Genomic DNA, 20,301 nt, shown 5'->3' on the forward strand with positions numbered 1-20,301 from the left:
CGAGACTGAAAATATTATTTTTCAAATCCGGAATAAAATAAATCTCCGTTATCAATCGTTGTTGCCCCGATTTTCCTTGGAAAACAATTGAGCCTTTCCCTTTTATTTCGACACACGAATTATCGCCGAATTTGACCTTTCCGGTTATTCCTTCGTCGAGTTCGGAGAAAAATGAACGATTTCCCGTCATGTGATTACTCGCCCCGTTGTCCAAATACCACACATCGTTGTCTTGTGAGTTGTATTTGGATGGCATCACCTTTTCTTCATTTAGAAACACTTTTTCATGAAAAAATACAGTTTCATCAGCGTTGTCTTGCTCGGTGAAATTGCTTTCTTGGAATTTTTGAATTCGTTTCGGACATTTGGATGCGTAATGGCCCGACTTATCACATCTGTAGCATATAATCTTCGACAGATCTTTTTTCGGGTTTCGGTTTGAGTCCGAATTGGAATTGGGCCGGTTATTGGGCTGTTTGGGCTTATTATTGGGTTGGGTCGATTTTGACCCGGATCCAACGGTTGACCCGGATCCGCTACCCGACCCGCTTGAGCCGTTTCGATTAAAGCTTCCCGACTCGGTGCCATTAGAACCCTTCCCCCGTTTTCCCCAATTCGTCTTCCCCGACGATCCAGAACCTCCTCCGCCATCGTTTCTCCATCCGCCACCACCACTCGTTCTAGCCATCAACACCTTTTGTTGCCCGTCTCCGTCCTCATCTGCTTTGATTCTTTCTTCATATGCTTTCAGACGTCCTACGACGTCATCGAAGGATACCGTCTTCAAATCGAGCACTTGCTCGAGGGAGGCGACGATCTGAATGAACCGGTGAGGTACCACCGTCAAGAGTTTCTTCACGAGTTTCGTTTCTCCGATGGGTTCTCCCTGTGACGCTGACTTCGAGGCGATTCCAGCGAGCTTTCCGGCGAAAGCGTCTATCGTCTCTGTCTCCTGCATCTTCAGTCGGTCTAGATCGGTGGTGAGTGTTTGAAGTCGGGCCTCTTTTACTTTGTCGGCTCCAACATGTCGAGCCCTAATCGACTCCCAGAGGACCATCGCTTTATCGACGTCCCCTATCTGCATTATCAAGCTCTCAGGGATTGCTTGATACAGCAATCCCATGGCAAGGTAATTCTTTTCTTCATTTTCTTCTCCTGGATCAATTACTGACCAGCTTTTATGAATTCGTAGGACAACTTTCATACGGAGGGACCAGACCATGTAATGGTCTGGTTTAGCATTGGGCAAGCCACTGATGTGGTTCCAATTTCTTTGACTCTGACCGGAGGTGTAGCAGCACCGGTACCTCCAGCATCTTCAACGTCTGACATCTTCTTTTACTGGTGTCCTTCTTGATCACCAGGTATTGAATTTAAGGCCCCTGTTCTTGAGCTCTGATACCAATTCACGCTTCACAGAAATGTAATAGCACACAATATATATCAAACTACTCTTTGATTAATTTGGAAATATAACTCAAAAACCAAATTAGTTTACAGTGTGTTTTTGTTTCTCTGTGTTGGTGTGTATTACCCTCTTGATAATGCACTGTATTTATAAGATGGACTAAATCATTTCCAATCCTATAATAATAAACATGAGACCTAACCAACTTGTTGGTGTCCCCTACTTTATTTGTGGGTGGAAGACATGAGTGGAGTGAAATGAGGAATTAGGATTCCAACATCCCATTCAATAGATATAGTACAAGAAATGAAATATCAAAGATAAAACAATGATGCAACAGTTGCCATCAAAATGCACAAAGAACCAATCCTTCCCGAGTGAGCAGCCATGGCATAAACTGAAGCCGGACCAAGAAATGAAGTAGAAATTAAATGTTCAACTACCGAAGCCAAACCGTAAAAGAGTAGACTGGTAACTGCGACATTCATGGATCGAGGGTGGCTTTTGAACGGAAATTCGGACCCCTGCGACTTCATTTCAGCGAAAGCAGCTAAACCGATGATAATAAACTTAAGTGGGGGTGGAAGTATGATTTCCCCAAATATTCGCGGGTAATACTCCATCCACAGGCGACCCAGAAGTTCCAGTAAACTAACGATGTAGCCGATGCATTTCAACAGAAATGCTAAGGCGAAAGTGAATATTCCATGGCAGACTTCTGAAGGTAGCTCTATCTCCACGACAACTTCTTCTTTGTCGACTGGATTATCAATGGTGGAAGGCATGACTCTTTTGCGTTGGAGGCTGCAATTTTTGAAATAGAAATGATATGGTCATCATTCTTAAGTTACCGATTTTTCTTTTATAGGTCGGTCTGCTTTTGTCGTACCTTCTTTTTGCGCGTACATAACAAAAAAGAGTCAGTTTTGGTCCTTGTGGTTTGGCTAAAATCTAACTCTTAGGTCCTAGTATTGGTTTTTTGTCATGGCTGGTCCCTTGTCCATCTCTCATCTTTTTTCAATTTTGAGTGACGATCTAAGTTGGATATGATAGGTCCTCTTCGTTCATTTAAAGATTATTTTCGTAATGTAAGTCGTATTGTCCTAATTTGCTAATCAATGTTTTTCTTTTGGTTCTATGCTTCAACCCTTTTGGAGTTACCAAATAATGAGGAAAATCGAGATGTTTCTTTGTTTTTCTTTTTCTAATCTCCATTCTTGCTGGATTTTGCTGTTGGATTTATCTTATCCGATCCTGTGATAAGCGTCTTGTTGATTATTTCGAAATTTTCTTCTTTCTTATGTTTATCAATTAGTTCACTCCAGGTGTTTGTGAAAATGTCCATGTGGGGTGTTGCTGACTTTTGTTTTATGATTTTGGTTCAATCAATTCGTTTTGGAGGCTCTAGGGTTTTAGTTTGTTATACACAAACCAATTGTTTGACTCCGTATTCATATATTTTGAATTCATAATATGCATCTTGTTGCATGTTTGCCTTCTCATTCGTTGTACGATGATAACTAAGATATATTAATTAAAAATCCAATTAAAAAAAACATATGCATCCAATTTTTAGGGTAAACTTGAGTTGATTTTTGGTCATTTGAAACTGTTAGAAAACGATAATGTTGAGTTCAAATATTGTGACTAATTAGAAAATTGTGTAGTTGTTTCTTATTATAAACTGTTTTTTGATGTTGTTGTTTGCTTTTAAATCCAACAAATATTTGAAAACAATACACATCTTCATGGTGTAATGCCTACATTTACAATAGTGGCTTTGGATAGTTTAATAGAACCAAAAGCTTCTAAAGATGACATAAACAGGGAAAACAAAACTTGAACCAAAAGTGGAGAGAAGAAATAGTAACTCCGCTCTTACGACACACGGTAGTGGAATTCAAGATGGAAAGACTGTTGAAATTGGCAAAAGTTTAGAAGCAGAAGATGTAAGATCTAGTAATACGGTGTTCTGGTAATGTTGAAGTTCCACATTTGAAGTTTTTGGATAATAGATATCTTGGATCAAAAATGGTTCTCAATTTAACAAATATTGTTTATGGTGATGTTGATGATATGCATGTCAAGTTTCATCAATAATGCAGCGGGGTATGATAATTCAACAAAGCTTTGATACATTCGAAAGAAAATGTGGTTCTGTATGTTTTAATCTAATTCTGGTAAAAAGACATATTTTTTATTTGAGGGCATTTTAGTCCTTTTTTTTCTTAAATTCAGTTTAGTTGGTGGTAGTGTGGTGGTTGTGAAGGTGGTGTTTATGGAGGTTCTTGGGCCAACAATGAAAGTGTAGTGTCTTGTGTAAAAATTAAAGTTTTTACAAAAATAGTCCATGTGTAACATTTTTTGTTTATGTGGTATTAGGGCAATATTGTCATTTTTAAAAATTTAACAGCCACCGGGTTAGTATTATTAAGTCCGAGGACCAATATTGTTGGCAAATAGTAAAATACGCACTATCTATGATCAAATCGTATATATGACCAAGATTGATGATTTGTGCAATCCAAAGAGACCAAAACTGTAATCTACTCAAAAAAAAAAGATTTGAATGATTATTGAAATACGTCATAAAAATACGTCACATTAGTTACATATTTATACTATAAGTGTCGGTGGGAAAATGCATGGATAATTTCAACCCTTCCACTTTTGTAAGATATCATTTCTAACTCTTTTATTTTTGGACCCTCTTATATAAAACGTCATTTTTATCCTTATATTTATTAAAGTGTCATTTTTATCCTCGGTTTTGAACTTTATAAAATTTTCTCATTTTCATTTTATAAATTTATGTGTTTAACTTTCGTAGTATATATATAATCTTATTAATCGGAGTTTGTATAAATTCGACTTAAATATTTTATTTTATTTTATTTTTTATGTTTCTTTTTGTTTGTATATACGCTTTCTACGTATGAACGATGTCACATATAATATGGTTTTTATTATTTTATCTTTGGTCATTTTAAAAATTTAACAGCCGTTGGGTTAGTATTATTAAGTCCGAGGACCAATATTGTTGGCAAATAGTAAAACAGGCACCATCTATGTTCAAATTCGTATATACGACCAAGATTGATGATTTGTGCAAACCTGAAAGACCAAAACTGTAATTTACTAAAAAAAATAGAATGATTATTGAAATACGTCACATTAGTTACATATTTATACTATATGTCGGTTGGAAAATGCATGGATAATTTCAACCCTTCCACTTTTGTAAGATATCATTTCTAACCTTTTTATTTTTGGACCCTCTGTTATATAAAAGGACATTTTTTATCCTTATATTTATTAAAGTGTCAGTTTTATCCTCTGACTTTGAACTTTATAAAATATCATTTTCTCATTTTCATTTTATAAATTTACGTGTTTATCTTTCGTAGTATATATATATATATATATATATATATATATATATATATATATATATATATATATATATATATATATATATATATATATATATAGGGGACAGTTCAAATAAAAACAGTAAATAGTGTGAGAACGTAAAAACACTTTTTTATGTTATTATTCTGCAATGAATTTTGTATCGACAACTTTATGTCATTATTCAGCAAAGAATAAATGAATAGTCAAAGGTTAAAATTAAAATTAGAATTTGCTACAAAAATGCACATATATAAGTTTATAATAGAATAATAACAATGTAATGAATATATGACTAATCGAAAGTTAATATTTATATTAGAATTACTTCAACAATACACATATACAAAATTCATTACAGAATAATAACATAAACATAATGTTTTTACGTTCTGACACTATTTACTGTTTTTATTTGAACTTACTTCTATATATATATATATATATATATATATATATATATATATATATATATATATATATATATATATATATATATATATATATAATCTTATTAATCGGAGTTTGTATATATTCGACTTTTTTTTTTCTAACGTTTCTCCATATTTCTATATATGCTTTCTACATATGTGCGATGTCACATATAATATATTTTTTATTATTTTATCTTTGGTCATTTTTAAAAATTTAACCGCCACTGGGTTAGTATTATTAAGTCCGAGGACCAATATTGTTGGCAAATAGTAAAATAGGCACTCTCTATGATCAAAACGTATATATGACCAAGATTGATGATTTGTGCAAACCTGAGAAACCAAAACTGTAATTTACTAAAAAAAAGATTAGAATGATAATTGAAATACATCATAAAAATATGTCACATCATGTATAAAAACATTTTTATACATATAACAATATATAAAGACGTTTTAAACGTATTCATATGTATATAACTAGATTATGACCCGCGTAAAACGCAGGGAACATATAAAAATGTACATATAAAGGTATAAAAAAATTGGCACTATAAAAAAAATAAAGTAACAGAAACAGACTTAGCATTATTGGTAACATTGAAATGTCTGGAAAAAAAAACAATGGAACACCTAAATATCTATAATCGTTGAAGGATCTCTTTGTAGACATAACTTTTTGTTTTATTAGTTGGATGACCTTCCTCGTCATATATGAGTAACTTCAACCATTTTTCACTTGTGACGCGATAAACAAAAAACATATAACAGACAATGAGTGAAGACGGTCATACACAAGTATAATCCAACATTTGATAATTATTGTCATTGACTTTTGTTAATGTCCATAACAAAATAAACAACTATGGGGAATTGCCTCCGCTAAAAACGGAATGAGATTCTTTTATTAGACGGAGTTAACTTTCTGCAAGGTATATAAGTTGTCTCATTGAAGAATCTGATTGATTTCAAGCAATACATCAATCCTATGGTGTACATGCAAACCCTAATAGCTTTGGATCTAGTTTGTCAAATGAACATGCAATTGAATATCCAAAGCCATAAACCCTAGATCTAACATATTATAAACTGAATTAGGGTTTAGAGAATTACCTTTGATTGTTATATAGCAATAACAATCAATTCCTTGCTTTGATTGGCTTCAGAAAGCTTAGTGCCTCAAGTGTTGCACCTCTAATGGAGTCACAAACACCACTAAGCAACTTGGATGAAGAGGGAGGATAGAGGAGGCACCAAAAACGGCTGGAAACCCTAAAGGAAGTGTTCACCACGTTTTTGGGGCTTAAGGGTCCTTTATATACATGTAGGCTATTAGGGTTTACAACTAGGAAACCCTAATCTGGCTGCTTAAGCCCTAAGCAGCCCATAGACCCCTTTAGAATATCCCTTGGACGAATTCCTAATGGGTTTCCCATAGAATTCGTTCAACCTATTATTCTTAGATAATCCATAGCCCAATTGCAATTATCTTATAATTACAATTCCAGTCCCCTTAGTTTAATTAATCTCTTTTAGCCACAAAATTAAATATTAATTAATTCTTGACTAATATTAATTAAACAATATAATTTCTCCTTTAATATATTATTCTTATAATATATTAATAAATCATAATTAAACCTATATCTCCTTAATTCATCCTACATATTGCTATGGTGAAGGCAACCCAAAAGGACCATGTTCATAATCGGGTCAAGTACATACCAAAATAGTTATGGACTTAGACACTAATCCAACAGTCTCCCACTTGGATAAGTCTAATAACTATTAGCATTACTTCAGAACCTGATCAGCAATCGTAGCTTTCAAAAACCGCTGTCAACTCTGATCTTATCAGATACGCGTGTCCTTTAGATAAGGGATTATATATTCCTCCATTCTCAAGATATCGTATAGACACAAGACATGAATTTGATCATTCTCTATATATTGTTTCCCAACTTCCGATTTATGACGACTGACAACAGACTACAATTGAACACATCAACTTAGTCCCGGCTTGGCCAAGCGCTTAGGGTGTCATCACTAAATCATCGAGAGGCCCACAGATATCGCTTTTATCCCACTTTGGGTAAAAGGAATGGATAAACTTCGACTCAAATGCTCGCTTGCATTTACTGATCGAATCACACACAATAATAAGTTTTATAACACCAAGTTACCGGTGCGTTTTCTTATTATCAAAGTGCAACCGACCAACAAATAACAACTCACACGTCTCGGTTTCAAGAATATACAATGTTATCGTCTCACAATTACTCATGACAAAAACATGAAGTGATTCAAGTGAGCGTGGGTTTGATCCAATATTCTAATCTTATTAAAGCACTCATGAACTCTGCAGCAAACTTGTGTTATGTCTAAACACTTAGACAATCTACAGACAGATTCATGACAGTCTTCCTTCATACCTACTTCCAACGTATGACCGACTGTGGAGGTTCGAATAACCCAGATATCCTGGAAGTCAAAACATGCAAAATGAAACACAACGATAATACTTAATCCTATATGGCCCCAAAACTTTTGAGTGTAAATAAAACACTTTTATTTAAACACCATATTGATTACTCATTATTCATTGCTTACTGTTTCAGAAAATCAACTTATTACCCGAATTATAACCACAATTGTCCCATGCTCCAAGCATGCACACTTTGGTTTCCTATGATCCTTACTTTGTGAAATAGATCAATTGAAAAACATTTCCAATGAAACTCATTTCACAATTCCCAATCCTTATCATTAGCGTAAGAATACAAAATTCTTGCCACTTTTAGAATATGTCAGATTCTAACATTTTATGCAACGATCCTTTCGTGAAGTCACAACACAAAAGTCACAAAGACTCGGCCAATGAAATCACAAGATGCTCTATCAGAAATTGTTACAAAACAATTATATAGATGTGATGTCTCTCACTCAAAATACATTCCTTTGAACATCCTTCTCGCATAAAAGTTTCTAATCTAGACATATTTCTTAATATCCAACTCCCATTAATGGAAACATTTCCATATTTGCCATATGACAACTCATTCTTAATAGAATCTTATCTATTCATAATAATGTCAATATAGTCCATCCAGTACTATACTTCCAACTACTCACAAGCAACAATTCCTTGGCGAACCTTAGATTGTCCTTTGATAGTTGTTTAATTATTTTAGTCAAATCCATTTCTAGTCCTTTTTCCCTCTTAATGCCCTAGGCATTTGGAAAATTTTAGAATGGTCAAATATTATAGCATTTGCAATCGATCCTATACCCTAAGCGTATGGGACATGATGCATAATGTCTTACATAAATATATGATACTTTATCAATCTTCTGCCATAATATTTTATGTGTCACGTTCTCACAATTCGAACTATGAAGAGGGATGTCGTAATCATAATCGAAATTTGAGAACACACTATGTAGCCTTTGACTAAATTTATTAAAATTTCTCAATCTAGGCTTTATATATTGAAACGAAGTATAATATTCTCTTCCTTAATTATAGCAAAACAACTTTTCAACCCCTACAGCTTTGCAAAGTTAATCTTTGTTTTCTATAATTAATATTGCTAACTCGCAATACTTGAAATAATAATCATGCTCCCACTAACATGATGATTATTTTCTTACCAACATAACACTTATGCTCCCACTAGCTTTGACATGTATTCAGAAAACAATTGAACTTCCAGAAAACAATGCTTTTTGAATTTCTTAAGTTCATATTTCTAATACCTAATGCTTTGATAAGACTTTATCTAAGCTTTTTAAGCTCATACACCTTTGCCTTAGACAGCTCACATGTGTGTCTAAACAATTCAGAATTTATGTTACTAAGTCCCAAATGTTCAGACCAATTGCCAAATCTCACAATTTCGAACTATGAAAAGGGATGTCGTAATCATAATCGAATTTGAGAATACAATTTTCACAATTGTTTTCTTCTTAAAATCTCTCTTAGTGAATGCATTTCCTCACAATCATTTTCATGAAGGAGGGAAACCTCATGACACTTAGATTTTAAAGTGTATGTGTTCCTATCCATGTGAATTTGTCAAAACCAAAGTTTGCGACAAATCCAAACTCATATGGACCAAACGTGCTCAATCTCGATTTCTTGCCTCATGGTAACATGAATGCCCACCATGTCTTCCAAGCAACTCACCCTTTCAAATCAATGTACTTTCCATTGATCAAGGAGCTTTGTCTTTATACATTCAAATGAGAACTCATAGAACTCACATGCATAATTAACTCAATTGGAATGGCACAGAAAAGGAGTGTGTCATCCACGATAGGCTTTGAACCTCAAGTCGTGTGCTAGTGATGATTAACTAGGTTTAACCCATGATTTGTTCTTGAAACCTTTCAAGGCCTTTAAGACTCCCACTGACTCCTTGACATATAAGATTCTCATATCAAGAAACATTCCTTGACAAAACAAATATTCAAGAGTTAGTGTAGTTTTTATCAAGACTATCACTTCACATGATTGGTTATAGTTGGTCTTTGTCTTATCCAAGACATCACAACTTACCAATCTCAAATGTGCAAGAATAAGAAGACCTTTTCCAATTCCACTTTTGTTGAGTGTTATAAACCTACTAAAGACTTGTCACTCATGTCACAATCTTGACTCTAAGATTTGATATTGGAACGAAGTATGATTGACTTCTTGATTTAACCATTTCTACAATTCTCGATTCCTCTTCTTAGACATGCAATTGCACTAAGACTCACTTAGAGGATCATTTGAGAAATAGTTCTTAATCATTAAGACTTATCATAAAACACAATAAAAGGTACTCTCCCTTCTTCTTAGAATAAAGAAACTTTTATCTTTCTGCCTACTAGATTCTTCTTATTCGTTCTGCTATTGATCGAAACTTTTTCAATCAACTCAAAATTATACTCAATCTTATAAGTATAACCATATTTACTAAACTTTAGTAAATCATGACGAATATCTTTATTACTCTTGTGGTGGACACGAATATCTTTATTACTCTTGTGTCAAAGAATTAGTCTAATTTCCAAATATGAAGTTTCTCATTCATCACGCAACCAAGTTGTATGATTCCAAGTTTCTGTCCAATTGAAACTTGGGCGATGAGAATCTTCCCTTATTTGGCAAATTCTCGACATTTCCACAAATAACATAATTAAGAATTAAATCCATTATTGCTAATAATAGAAACAATTAAACATCAATTTTTCATACACACCATTGCAAGGATAAATAAATAAGACAAAATCAAAATTTATTTTATTGCGGAAAAATTTGTCCTTACAATGCAATTCAACTGAAAAACTATGTCATTTCATATTTCTTATCAATATATCCTAATTCTAGAGTAACAGCTCAAAAATCTGATCTTCGAATCCATGCGATCGAAATCCATTTCTTCATGATCAGATTCAGCTCGCTTCTTCCTTAAGCTTCCTTTCTTTTCTTCGATCCTGCAAAACATCAAAATGTAATCTTATCACATCATGTATTAAGAATCAAAAATAGGAACTTATAGAGTTAGTTAATAGATTTTACCTGAAGTAGAGCCATACGTCTTGACTCTCCCATCTCTTAGATCTCTCAGGTAAACAAGGCAGCTTCGTCTCCAATGCCCCTTCTCTTGGCAGTAGAAGCAGATGGACTCTTTTAGAATGGCACAAGGAACTATCTCAGAATTTACCTTTTCTGGATTTCCAATGTCACCATTTTCAATATCCATTGAAGTTTGGGAGTTTGATTTGCCAGACAAATTTGCTTGATCAGCACGCCAAGTCATTTCTGATTCAGCAGCTATAAGCAAATAGGTAAAATTAATGAGGGTCACGTCATGGTCCATCATATAGTACTCTCTAACGAACTCACTATATGATTCAGGAAGTGACTGAAGAACCCAGTCAACAGCCAACATTTCTGAGATATCGACACCCATCATTCTTAACCTATCAATGTGTGACTTCATCACTAAGACGTGTGCACACACAGGTTTCCCATCTTCGTGTTTACTTGCCAATAGGGCTTGACTGAGCTTGAACTTTTCAAGCCTTTGAACTTGTGGGTTAGGGAGAATAATTAGAGGAGGTGGAGGAAGTGAAGCATGAGTCTCATTTCCTTGATCGTATCGTGGAACGTCATCTTCATTTGGAAAGCTTGTTCCAAGGGACTTGGGAAGACCATTGTAAGATTTAGACATCTACAAAACGGGAGAAAATTCAAGTTAGTTGATAAGAATCCTTGATGTAACACCCAAATGAAACATCAAGGCTAGGATCCAACACAATACTCTACAACCTAGAAGAGGGATGCCGTAATCTAGTTGCAGAATATTTGAAGGTAGGTAAATGACGATTTACCAATTTCCACCAAGAAAAACGAAAAAGAAATTTAAGTTTTAAATGAATTGAAACTCCTAGATCTTTTGAGATTCATTGAACTTTTCAATGGCATGTTTAATCTCGATTATGCCCTTCTATTTGTGACTGGGATGCCGAGGATCACAAACAAGGTGTGAATAACCATACGAATCACGTGATGCACTCAATGATACTATCACCTAATCAATGTGTCGGTTAGCCACACACGCTCCATTGATCTATGATAAACATCGAGCCACCCTTCACCACCAATGCCAAACCCAAATTAGTGTGCCGGTTAACCACACACGCTCCACTAACGTTTCGACATGGGTACAAAGTGTAATTCCATGGATTAGCATACAATTTCCACATTTTTCCTAAAGTAACTATGATTTGGGAATTTGTAAAAGCATGTAGTTACTTTGTACTTCATTATACTTATAATGGAAGGTTTCGTCCTATCCTACCCGTTCGGCTAACGACCCTCTACTAGTCAAGAGTGCGGTGGGTAATAGTGGATACCCATTCAATCGCCATTTTATAGGCAATTTCCTTAAACACCACTTATAGACCAGCTTCGTGAAAGAGGCCTACTAACGGTAAGACTGACTGTTTACTCATACATATATATAATATTAGACTTTTAATGTTATATATAGTATAGGGTGTATTTTACACTTTTAAAATTATAGGTGGTTTAATTTAGTAAATTATACTTTTAATTTAATTAAATGTAAACCAAAACTTTATGGGTTTATTAAATCTCTTTTAATTACACACTTTAATTAACTAATAAAACCATAAGGGTGTGATTTGAACTTTTTCAAATTACTAGGGTTTTAGAATTTAAAATTTCAAATTAAGACTTTTAATTAATTTTAAAATCCAAAACTTGAGGACAAGTTTTGAAACTTTTCAAAACATTAGGGTTTAACTTATTTAAATTTCAAAAACAAAACTTTTAAGTTCAAATTTAAACTATAAAACCTAAAGGGAGTAATTTGAAACTTTTTCAAACTTTATCCAGAACATTCTAGATCAAAAAATTCAAATAAGGCAATTAACAACTAATTGGTGGTTATCTAATTTTGACCTAGTCCAATTTCTTGCAAGATAATTCACCAAATAATTCAAATAATTAAATTTAATCATATAAGGAAGTAATTATTCAATTAATATGAAGATATCTTTTATTTTGGCAAGGATAATCACCCAATATCATAAAAATCCGATTTTTATCAATAAAAAACGTTTTGGTAATTATCCCACAGCAAAAAAGGCAAGAAAATCGTGAAATATAGCTGTCAGACTCGCTGACTCGTCGAGTCAGCACTGGACTCGTCGAGTACCCAGTGGACTCGGCGAGTTCAGTCATGGACTCGGCGAGTCCAGCCCCAAAAAGGCAAAAATTTCGATTTTTCATTCAAATAAGCATCAAGTTCACTAACAAACAGCCCTAGGCTCTGATACCACTGATGGATTTCAAGCAATACATCAATCCTATGGTGTACATGCAAACCCTAATAGCTTTGGATCTAGTTTGTCAAATGAACATGCAATTGAATATCCAAAGCCATAAACCCTAGATCTAACATATTATAAACTGAATTAGGGTTTAGAGAATTACCTTTGATTGTTATATAGCAATAACAATCAATTCCTTGCTTTGATTGGCTTCAGAAAGCTTAGTGCCTCAAGTGTTGCACCTCTAATGGAGTCACAAACACCACTAAGCAACTTGGATGAAGAGGGAGGATAGAGGAGGCACCAAAAACGGCTGGAAACCCTAAAGGAAGTGTTCACCACGTTTTTAGGGCTTAAGGGTCCTTTATATACATGTAGGCTATTAGGGTTTACAACTAGGAAACCCTAATCTGGCTGCTTAAGCCCTAAACAGCCCATGGACCCCTTTAGAATATCCCGTGGACGAATTCCTAATGGGCTTCCCATAGAATTCGTTCAACCTATTATTCTTAGATAATCCATAGCCCAAATTGCAATTATCTTATAATTACAATTCCAGTACCCTTAGTTTAATTAATCTCTTTTAGCCACAAAATTAAATCTTGACTAATATTAATTAAACAATATGATTTCTCCTTTAATATATTATTCTTATAATTTATTAATAAATCATAATTAAACCTATCTCTCCTTAATTCATCCTACATATTGCTATGGTGAAGGCAACCCAAAAGGATCATGCTCATAATCGGGTCAAGTACATACCAAAATAGTTATGGACTTAGACACTAATCCAACAGAATCTAGCATATATGATTCAGGATTCAATGACGTGTCTTCCAATCCTAACAATATGTAATCTAGTACCATTGCATAGTCCTTTGGTTTGCTCGATATTATGAAGTAGCATGACTGGAACACCTATTTTTAGTGTAAGTTTATGGTTGGAAATTCTAGATGCCTTAAAACCATTCAACACAACTGAAGAGTAGATTGATTCCTCAAAAAAATCTGGTAACTCTATCTCACATAAAGAATTTGAACTCATATATGTTTTCCCTTCATCTTTCATCAATCCTAAAATGTAGTCATTGGTAGCATCGAATTCTTCATTTGTAGGTACCAAAATAGCTTTATCTTGAAAATATGATGGATCATTAAGATGGTTTTCAAATGATGGATAAATGGTGGATACAATTGAATGAATATGGTCACCTGTAGAGCGAACAACAACGTCTTCTGAAAATTCAACTTCAGCTTCACCATCATTAGGGCCACCAATATTACCTTCACTAATTTTAAGAATCCACTCATCAAATGCTTTTGTCTCATCCAAATCATTAGTTAGACAGCCAAACTAAAGCCTCATGTTTACGGTTAAACGTAAAACTTTACATTCACGCCATAATTCAACAGGGGAAGCTAAACAATTTACGATATACCTAAATAATCAAACGCATATCAAATCGATAACATTAATTGAAAATGTTCAAGGTTTAATGTTAGGAGTTTGATGTACAATTTAGGAATTGATTTTAGATTTACTACAATTCAAAGTTCATTGCCTGTTTTGGATGATTACTCAAATTACATTGCTAATCTCAGTGGGGGTCACTAATATGGTTGATGGTCTGATCTTGGTCGATGTGATGTTTTAGTCTCAATCATGAAATCAATATGGATAGTCCGCATACCACGTGCTAAGTAACACCGAAGTGAAGCATTTTAACACATTTAGAACAACATAAATCCATTACCTTACATGGGATAGTTGGGTAGGGACAATCAACTATTACAGGAAGACCTTATTACAGTAAATTAAGAACATTAGGTTCTGAATATGCAATATTGTTTTGTATATTGATCACATTCTTTCTGGTAAAAAAATCCTTCAAAGGTTTCCTGGTAATGATCATTAGAATGTACAAAACATGTCAAATAACATTTTAGCATTATTACATAAGTTGTTTCATATGCTATTTTGAGAGCATCTAAATGGTGTGTAGGCTACTAAAATGAATAAAGATTTTGAATAAATTGGATTAGTCAAAACTGGGTTTTTCTTTTTCTTGTTCGGGTTGTCATATCAGGATTTTATCCTTTTCCAAAAAGATTTCTCCACATATGTTCATCAAGGTAGGCATTCAAGGAATCTACCTACAGTTAAAGAATTCCAAAAAAGTTATTTTTTAAAAGTACGATGCTATTAATGAATTTTTTTTTGCAAAGGTCAACGCTATTAATGAAATTCGTTTCCAAAACACTGTCCTACAAATGAGCTGCAATGTAGGAAAATTTGAAATGTTTCAATATCATCTAAAACTAATCCAAAATAATATTTTTTTTAAAGTACAATGTCGTTAATGAACTTTTTTTTTTTGCAAATTTCAATATTAAAAACAAATTTTCCCTAGAAAATTGTCATATTAATGACCTACTAATTAACATTTAAATTTATATATTACATAAATGGTTCACTTGTGAACAAAAGTACATAAATGGTCCATATCTGAAATGTTTTTTTTACATAAATGGTCTATATGCGAAAGAAAATGAAAATGTACTTTCCATTAACAAAATGTTTTCAAAAAAAATCCTATTAATGAGGTCTAATGTACATAAAAAATAAAACTTTTCTAGATTAGCCAAAAAGAATACGAAAAAGTCCTTTTTTGAAACTACGATGCTATTACTGAAATTTTTTGCAAAGTTTAATGCTATTAATGAATATTTTTTTTCCAGAAAACAATCCTATAAATGATCTTCAATATACAAAAAATGTAACTTTCCATATCAACTAAAAATAATCCAAAAATTTCATTTTTTTAAGAGTACGATGTATGAACTTTTTTTTTCTTTCAAAGTTCAATACTAAAAGCAAATTTTTTCAGAAAATGTCCTAATATAAGGTTAAAAGAGCATATTGTAAAATACTTATCGATCTACATGAGCAAGAATTAAACATTTCCATCAATACCCAATAAGGCATATAAATCATGCCTCATTTTGTAATGAATTCCAACACCCCACAATGTGGAATCCTCTCAATGGCAACATTCCAGGACTCATACCACATTGGATAATCAATATGAAGAGAAACTGCAATAAAAAATAATAATTGTCACCATCTTATACAAATATTATAGATTATTGGGGTGTTAGATAGCGTAATAACTTGCCAACAAAAAAATACCAACACCTTGTAGACATCACATGTACAACATTTAATAAAAATACAAAAAACGTTATAAAAAATAAACTATACTTATAATATCTCTTCTAAGGTACATATGATTAATGAAATTAATGCCAACAAAAATCTTCAATATTTAAGTGGCTCTAAATACAACTACCCTCCAGTTTTAGGGCCCTTGACTTTACCCCACTCCCAAGCAGAAACGGTCCCTCAAATACTCTAAAAAACCTGAAAGATTAAAATATACGCACAAAAATATGAAAAGGGTAAAATGAACTTTCAAATATAACAACAATATTTTATAGACAATACTACAAACAAGTTAGAAACATGCAAACAGATATGAAAGAACATCATAATTAGAATTAACACCATACACTCATTTAGTCTTATCTTTCTTCTTCCCTTATAGGAGTTTATAAAACATTTTCTATTGTATGATGGATTTCTGAATTACTTTTTTGAGATATGTGAGGTTGCAAAGAATGGAACAACAAAGAAATACAATGGATAGGTAATTGTAAAAGCAAGATAATAGAATAAGTAATTCCATTCCAGAAACATGTTTGTGAGGCATGGAATGGAACATAATGAAAATTTAATACGATTTTTATGTTATATATTTCAATTTAAATTATAAAGATAATCCTTCACATATCTTTGTTTAGTTATTATTATGTAATTAAAAATGATTTATATTGCAAGTTTTATACTAATATCTGCTCTTATTGCTGAGAAAACCTTGATACTCACAATGTTCCCAACCCTATTTTCAAGAGTGTATGGTGTACCAATTTATCCTTGAGAAAGTAAACTCAATAAGAAGATTCAAACCAGTTAAACGAAAGAATAAGGTTGTGAAAGGTTCTTACTATGCTTCTCGGCATGCCCAGATAACGCAAGTTAACAAAAAAAACATGCTAATTAACCAAAATTAATCAATCCCAAACATTTGCCAATCAGATTTATCGATGTAATATATTTACATGGTATACTAAAACTTTGTCTTTTCTTTTTTATTGAGTCTAAAAGTTGTTTTTTTTATAATATTAAAAAAGAATAGGTGAATAACTTATTTATGAGAGCCCAATTTGTATCTTTAAAAGATGTTTTTTAAATAAATCAAAACACATATCACCATTGGGTTTTGCTGAGTTGTAGAATATGTGGATCACTCACTTGTATAAGGGTTTAAATTCCATCTCCAAATCCAGGAAGGGATCGAATGGGTAAAGCATTATAGATATTGACGCAAGTATATCTTCCATTCATGACTTGGTAAGCCACAACAAAATCATTGACTAAATGCATATATAAAAATGTAAAAATATAAAAGAAAATCGACATATACAAATTCACTACCTAGTGGACATATCTTCCAATTCGAAACAATGGATGAGAGGTAGCGGTGCTGCTGTGTCCATCCTTTTGCTCTCCAAATATCTATAACTTAAAAAAATCAAAATCAACAATTCAAATCATAAGAACAAAAATAGAAGCAGATTCAGAAAATGTAACCATCATGGATTTAAACTTAAATCGAAAGGATTTATAGATTGGAACTTCATAGTTGAAACAGAATAAAAGAAACATAATCTAAAACGTACCCAAAATCGATCTAAACTACGATCAAATTAAAGTAGAATCCAAAGAAATTTATCTCTATATCATTCCTCCTTCTTTCATGATGATCGAACACAAGACTGATCTACACAGATCGAAGCCCACATATATTTTATTTCTTCTTTCCCCCATTTTCTTTCCCACTACAAAACTTAGGTTAGATAAATTATGTAAAGAAAAAAAGGAGAAAGGGTAGGGGTACTGGTAATGATGGATGGGGCGAGACATTTTTTCATTTTATTTTTGGTGAGATTTAATTGTAATTAATAAAATTCCTAATTTAATTCATTCTATTTTTGGGGTACTGGTAATGAGGGATGAGGCGAAACATTTTTTCATTTTATTTTTGTTGAGATTTAATTGTAATTAATAAAATTCCTAATTTAATTCATTCTATTTTTGGTGAGATTTAATTGTGATTAATAGAATTCCTAATTTAATTTATTTTATTTTTGGTGAGATTTAATTGTCATTAATAGACTTTCTAATTTAAAACGTAGTATATGTTTTATAAAATTTGTGGACAAAAATAAATAGGTTGACAAATATGATGTCAGTAAATAATCCAATGGTGGAAAATATAGGATTGAAATGCAATCAATGACCCTGATTTCTTCAATTTAGAATTAAATGTTCTCTTTTAATAATATTTAGAGATATGTATAAATTATTTTTAGCAAATTCATACATATATATTATGTATAAAGATGTTTTTAGCAAGTTTATATGTATAAAAACCTATAAAAATATATAAAGACGTTTTATACGTATTCATATGTATATATTATGTATAAAGATATTTTTAGCAAATTCATACGTATATATTATGTATAAAGATGTTTTTAGCAAGCATATATGTATAAAACTTATAAAAAAAAACAAATATTTAAATGGAACATATGTACAAATATTTATATGGTACATCTAACATCGTATTTATACATATGTACCATATAAATATTTTCTTTTTTATACGTTTTTATACATATGAATTTGCTAAAAACCTCTTTATACATAATATATACATATGCGGTTTGCTAAAAATGTCTTTATACATAATATATATGAATACGCATAAAGCGTCTTGATATATTCTTATATGTATAAAAACATTTTTATATGTTTAAATACATATAAAAACGTTTTGATGGATGTTTATATGTATAAAAAAGTTTATTAATATGTATTTGAAGGTATACATACGCTTTCAAATGTATAAATATGTTGTTAAATGTTTACACATGTTTTATATATATATATATATATATATATATATATATATATATATATATATATATATATGCTTTTTAAATATATAAATACCTTTAAAAAGTATATTTAAACCTTTAAAAATATATTTTTTACCTTTAAAAATATATTTACATATTAAAAATGTATGTATGTATAAGTTCATAAAAAAAATAATAATTATGATAATAGTAATAATAATAATAATAACTAGCAAAATACACATTAAATATGTTGAGTTAGAAGGTATACAACAAAACTTTTCCCAGCTTAAAGGTTAAAGCTCCTCGTTTTTAAGTGGGAGACCCACAAACTCCAATATTGGATTGCTCTATTAGCTAGGTTCAAACACACAAACTAAAAATATCCCAAATTAAACAGTTATATCTGATTCAACCAATTTTATGATTCAACTATTTGAACCAATTTTAGATCTGATTCAACCAATTTTATGATTCAACTATTTGAAGTTACAGCCCAGAAGATCGCCTTGAATATAACATCGAACAATTGATGGGCCCCCCTTTTCATTAGCATTTTCTCATAAGCATCTTATGGCATGCATTTGTTGTTGTGGTTTGGTCATTTGTGGTCAGCAAGTGAATGGAAAATCAATTTGCTATGCATAATCCAAATGTTTAGAGCACCAAATTTTTACATAATCCAAACGCACACTCCACATTGCAAACCATCAGTAGATTATCAAAGACTGCAGAGAACGTTTCATTTGACCTAATATTCATGTAAATCTCAGTAGATTGTCATAACAGACTCTGTAGTAGAATGGGCAAAAAACCATGTGGTCATGGCATTGGTAGAGATGGTGGGGTCGATTTCTAAATCCATGTTGCCCAACGCTTCTAACCTACAACAGAAGGAAATAAATAAATAAAAAGATAGGTTTTATAAGATATAAACAAAAAGACAATAAAAATGAATGTAATGATCGGGCATAGTAACATCTGTGATGTGACAGAGGAACATAAAAAGAAGAGATACCTACACAAAAACAAGCGTATACATGTACTTAACAAATTTCAAATAATATTGTTCAAGTTGGGGTTGATGATTTAGTTCCATGACAGAGTTCCAATTCAGATTAAAATCTCAAGAACCCAAGTGATATTAATCGA

At 32.2% G+C, this 20,301-nt stretch overlaps 1 protein-coding gene across 1 annotated transcript; it reads right to left on the bottom strand.

Moving 5' to 3' along the window:
- Positions 1 to 13,918: 13,918 nt before the first annotated feature.
- On the bottom strand, positions 13,919 to 20,191 carry LOC145122291 (uncharacterized). The gene is made up of 4 exons (XM_079057915.1): positions 20,172 to 20,191; positions 19,965 to 20,033; positions 14,497 to 14,543; positions 13,919 to 14,388 (listed from the first exon to the last, which is right to left on the bottom strand). The coding sequence occupies exons 1-4, from the start codon at positions 20,189 to 20,191 to the stop codon at positions 13,919 to 13,921; spliced, it is 606 nt and encodes a 201-aa protein (XP_078914041.1).
- Positions 20,192 to 20,301: the final 110 nt, after the last annotated feature.

The sequence above is a fragment of the Lactuca virosa genome, chromosome 6 (genome assembly GCF_052849685.1).
Source record: "Lactuca virosa cultivar CGN04683 chromosome 6, Lactuca_virosa_CGN04683_v6, whole genome shotgun sequence".
NCBI classification, from domain to species: Eukaryota; Viridiplantae; Streptophyta; class Magnoliopsida; order Asterales; family Asteraceae; genus Lactuca; species Lactuca virosa.

Coding starts and splice junctions, on each gene's coding strand:
- LOC145122291 (XM_079057915.1), bottom strand. CDS start 20,191: ATGTATACGCTTGTTTTTGT. Junction 20,034..20,171: donor ATGTATACGCTTGTTTTTGT/GTAGGTATCTCT, acceptor CTTCTGTTGTAG/GTTAGAAGCGTTGGGCAACA. Junction 14,544..19,964: donor ACCAATGCCATGACCACATG/GTTTTTTGCCCA, acceptor TTGATTATTTAG/GTATATCGTAAATTGTTTAG.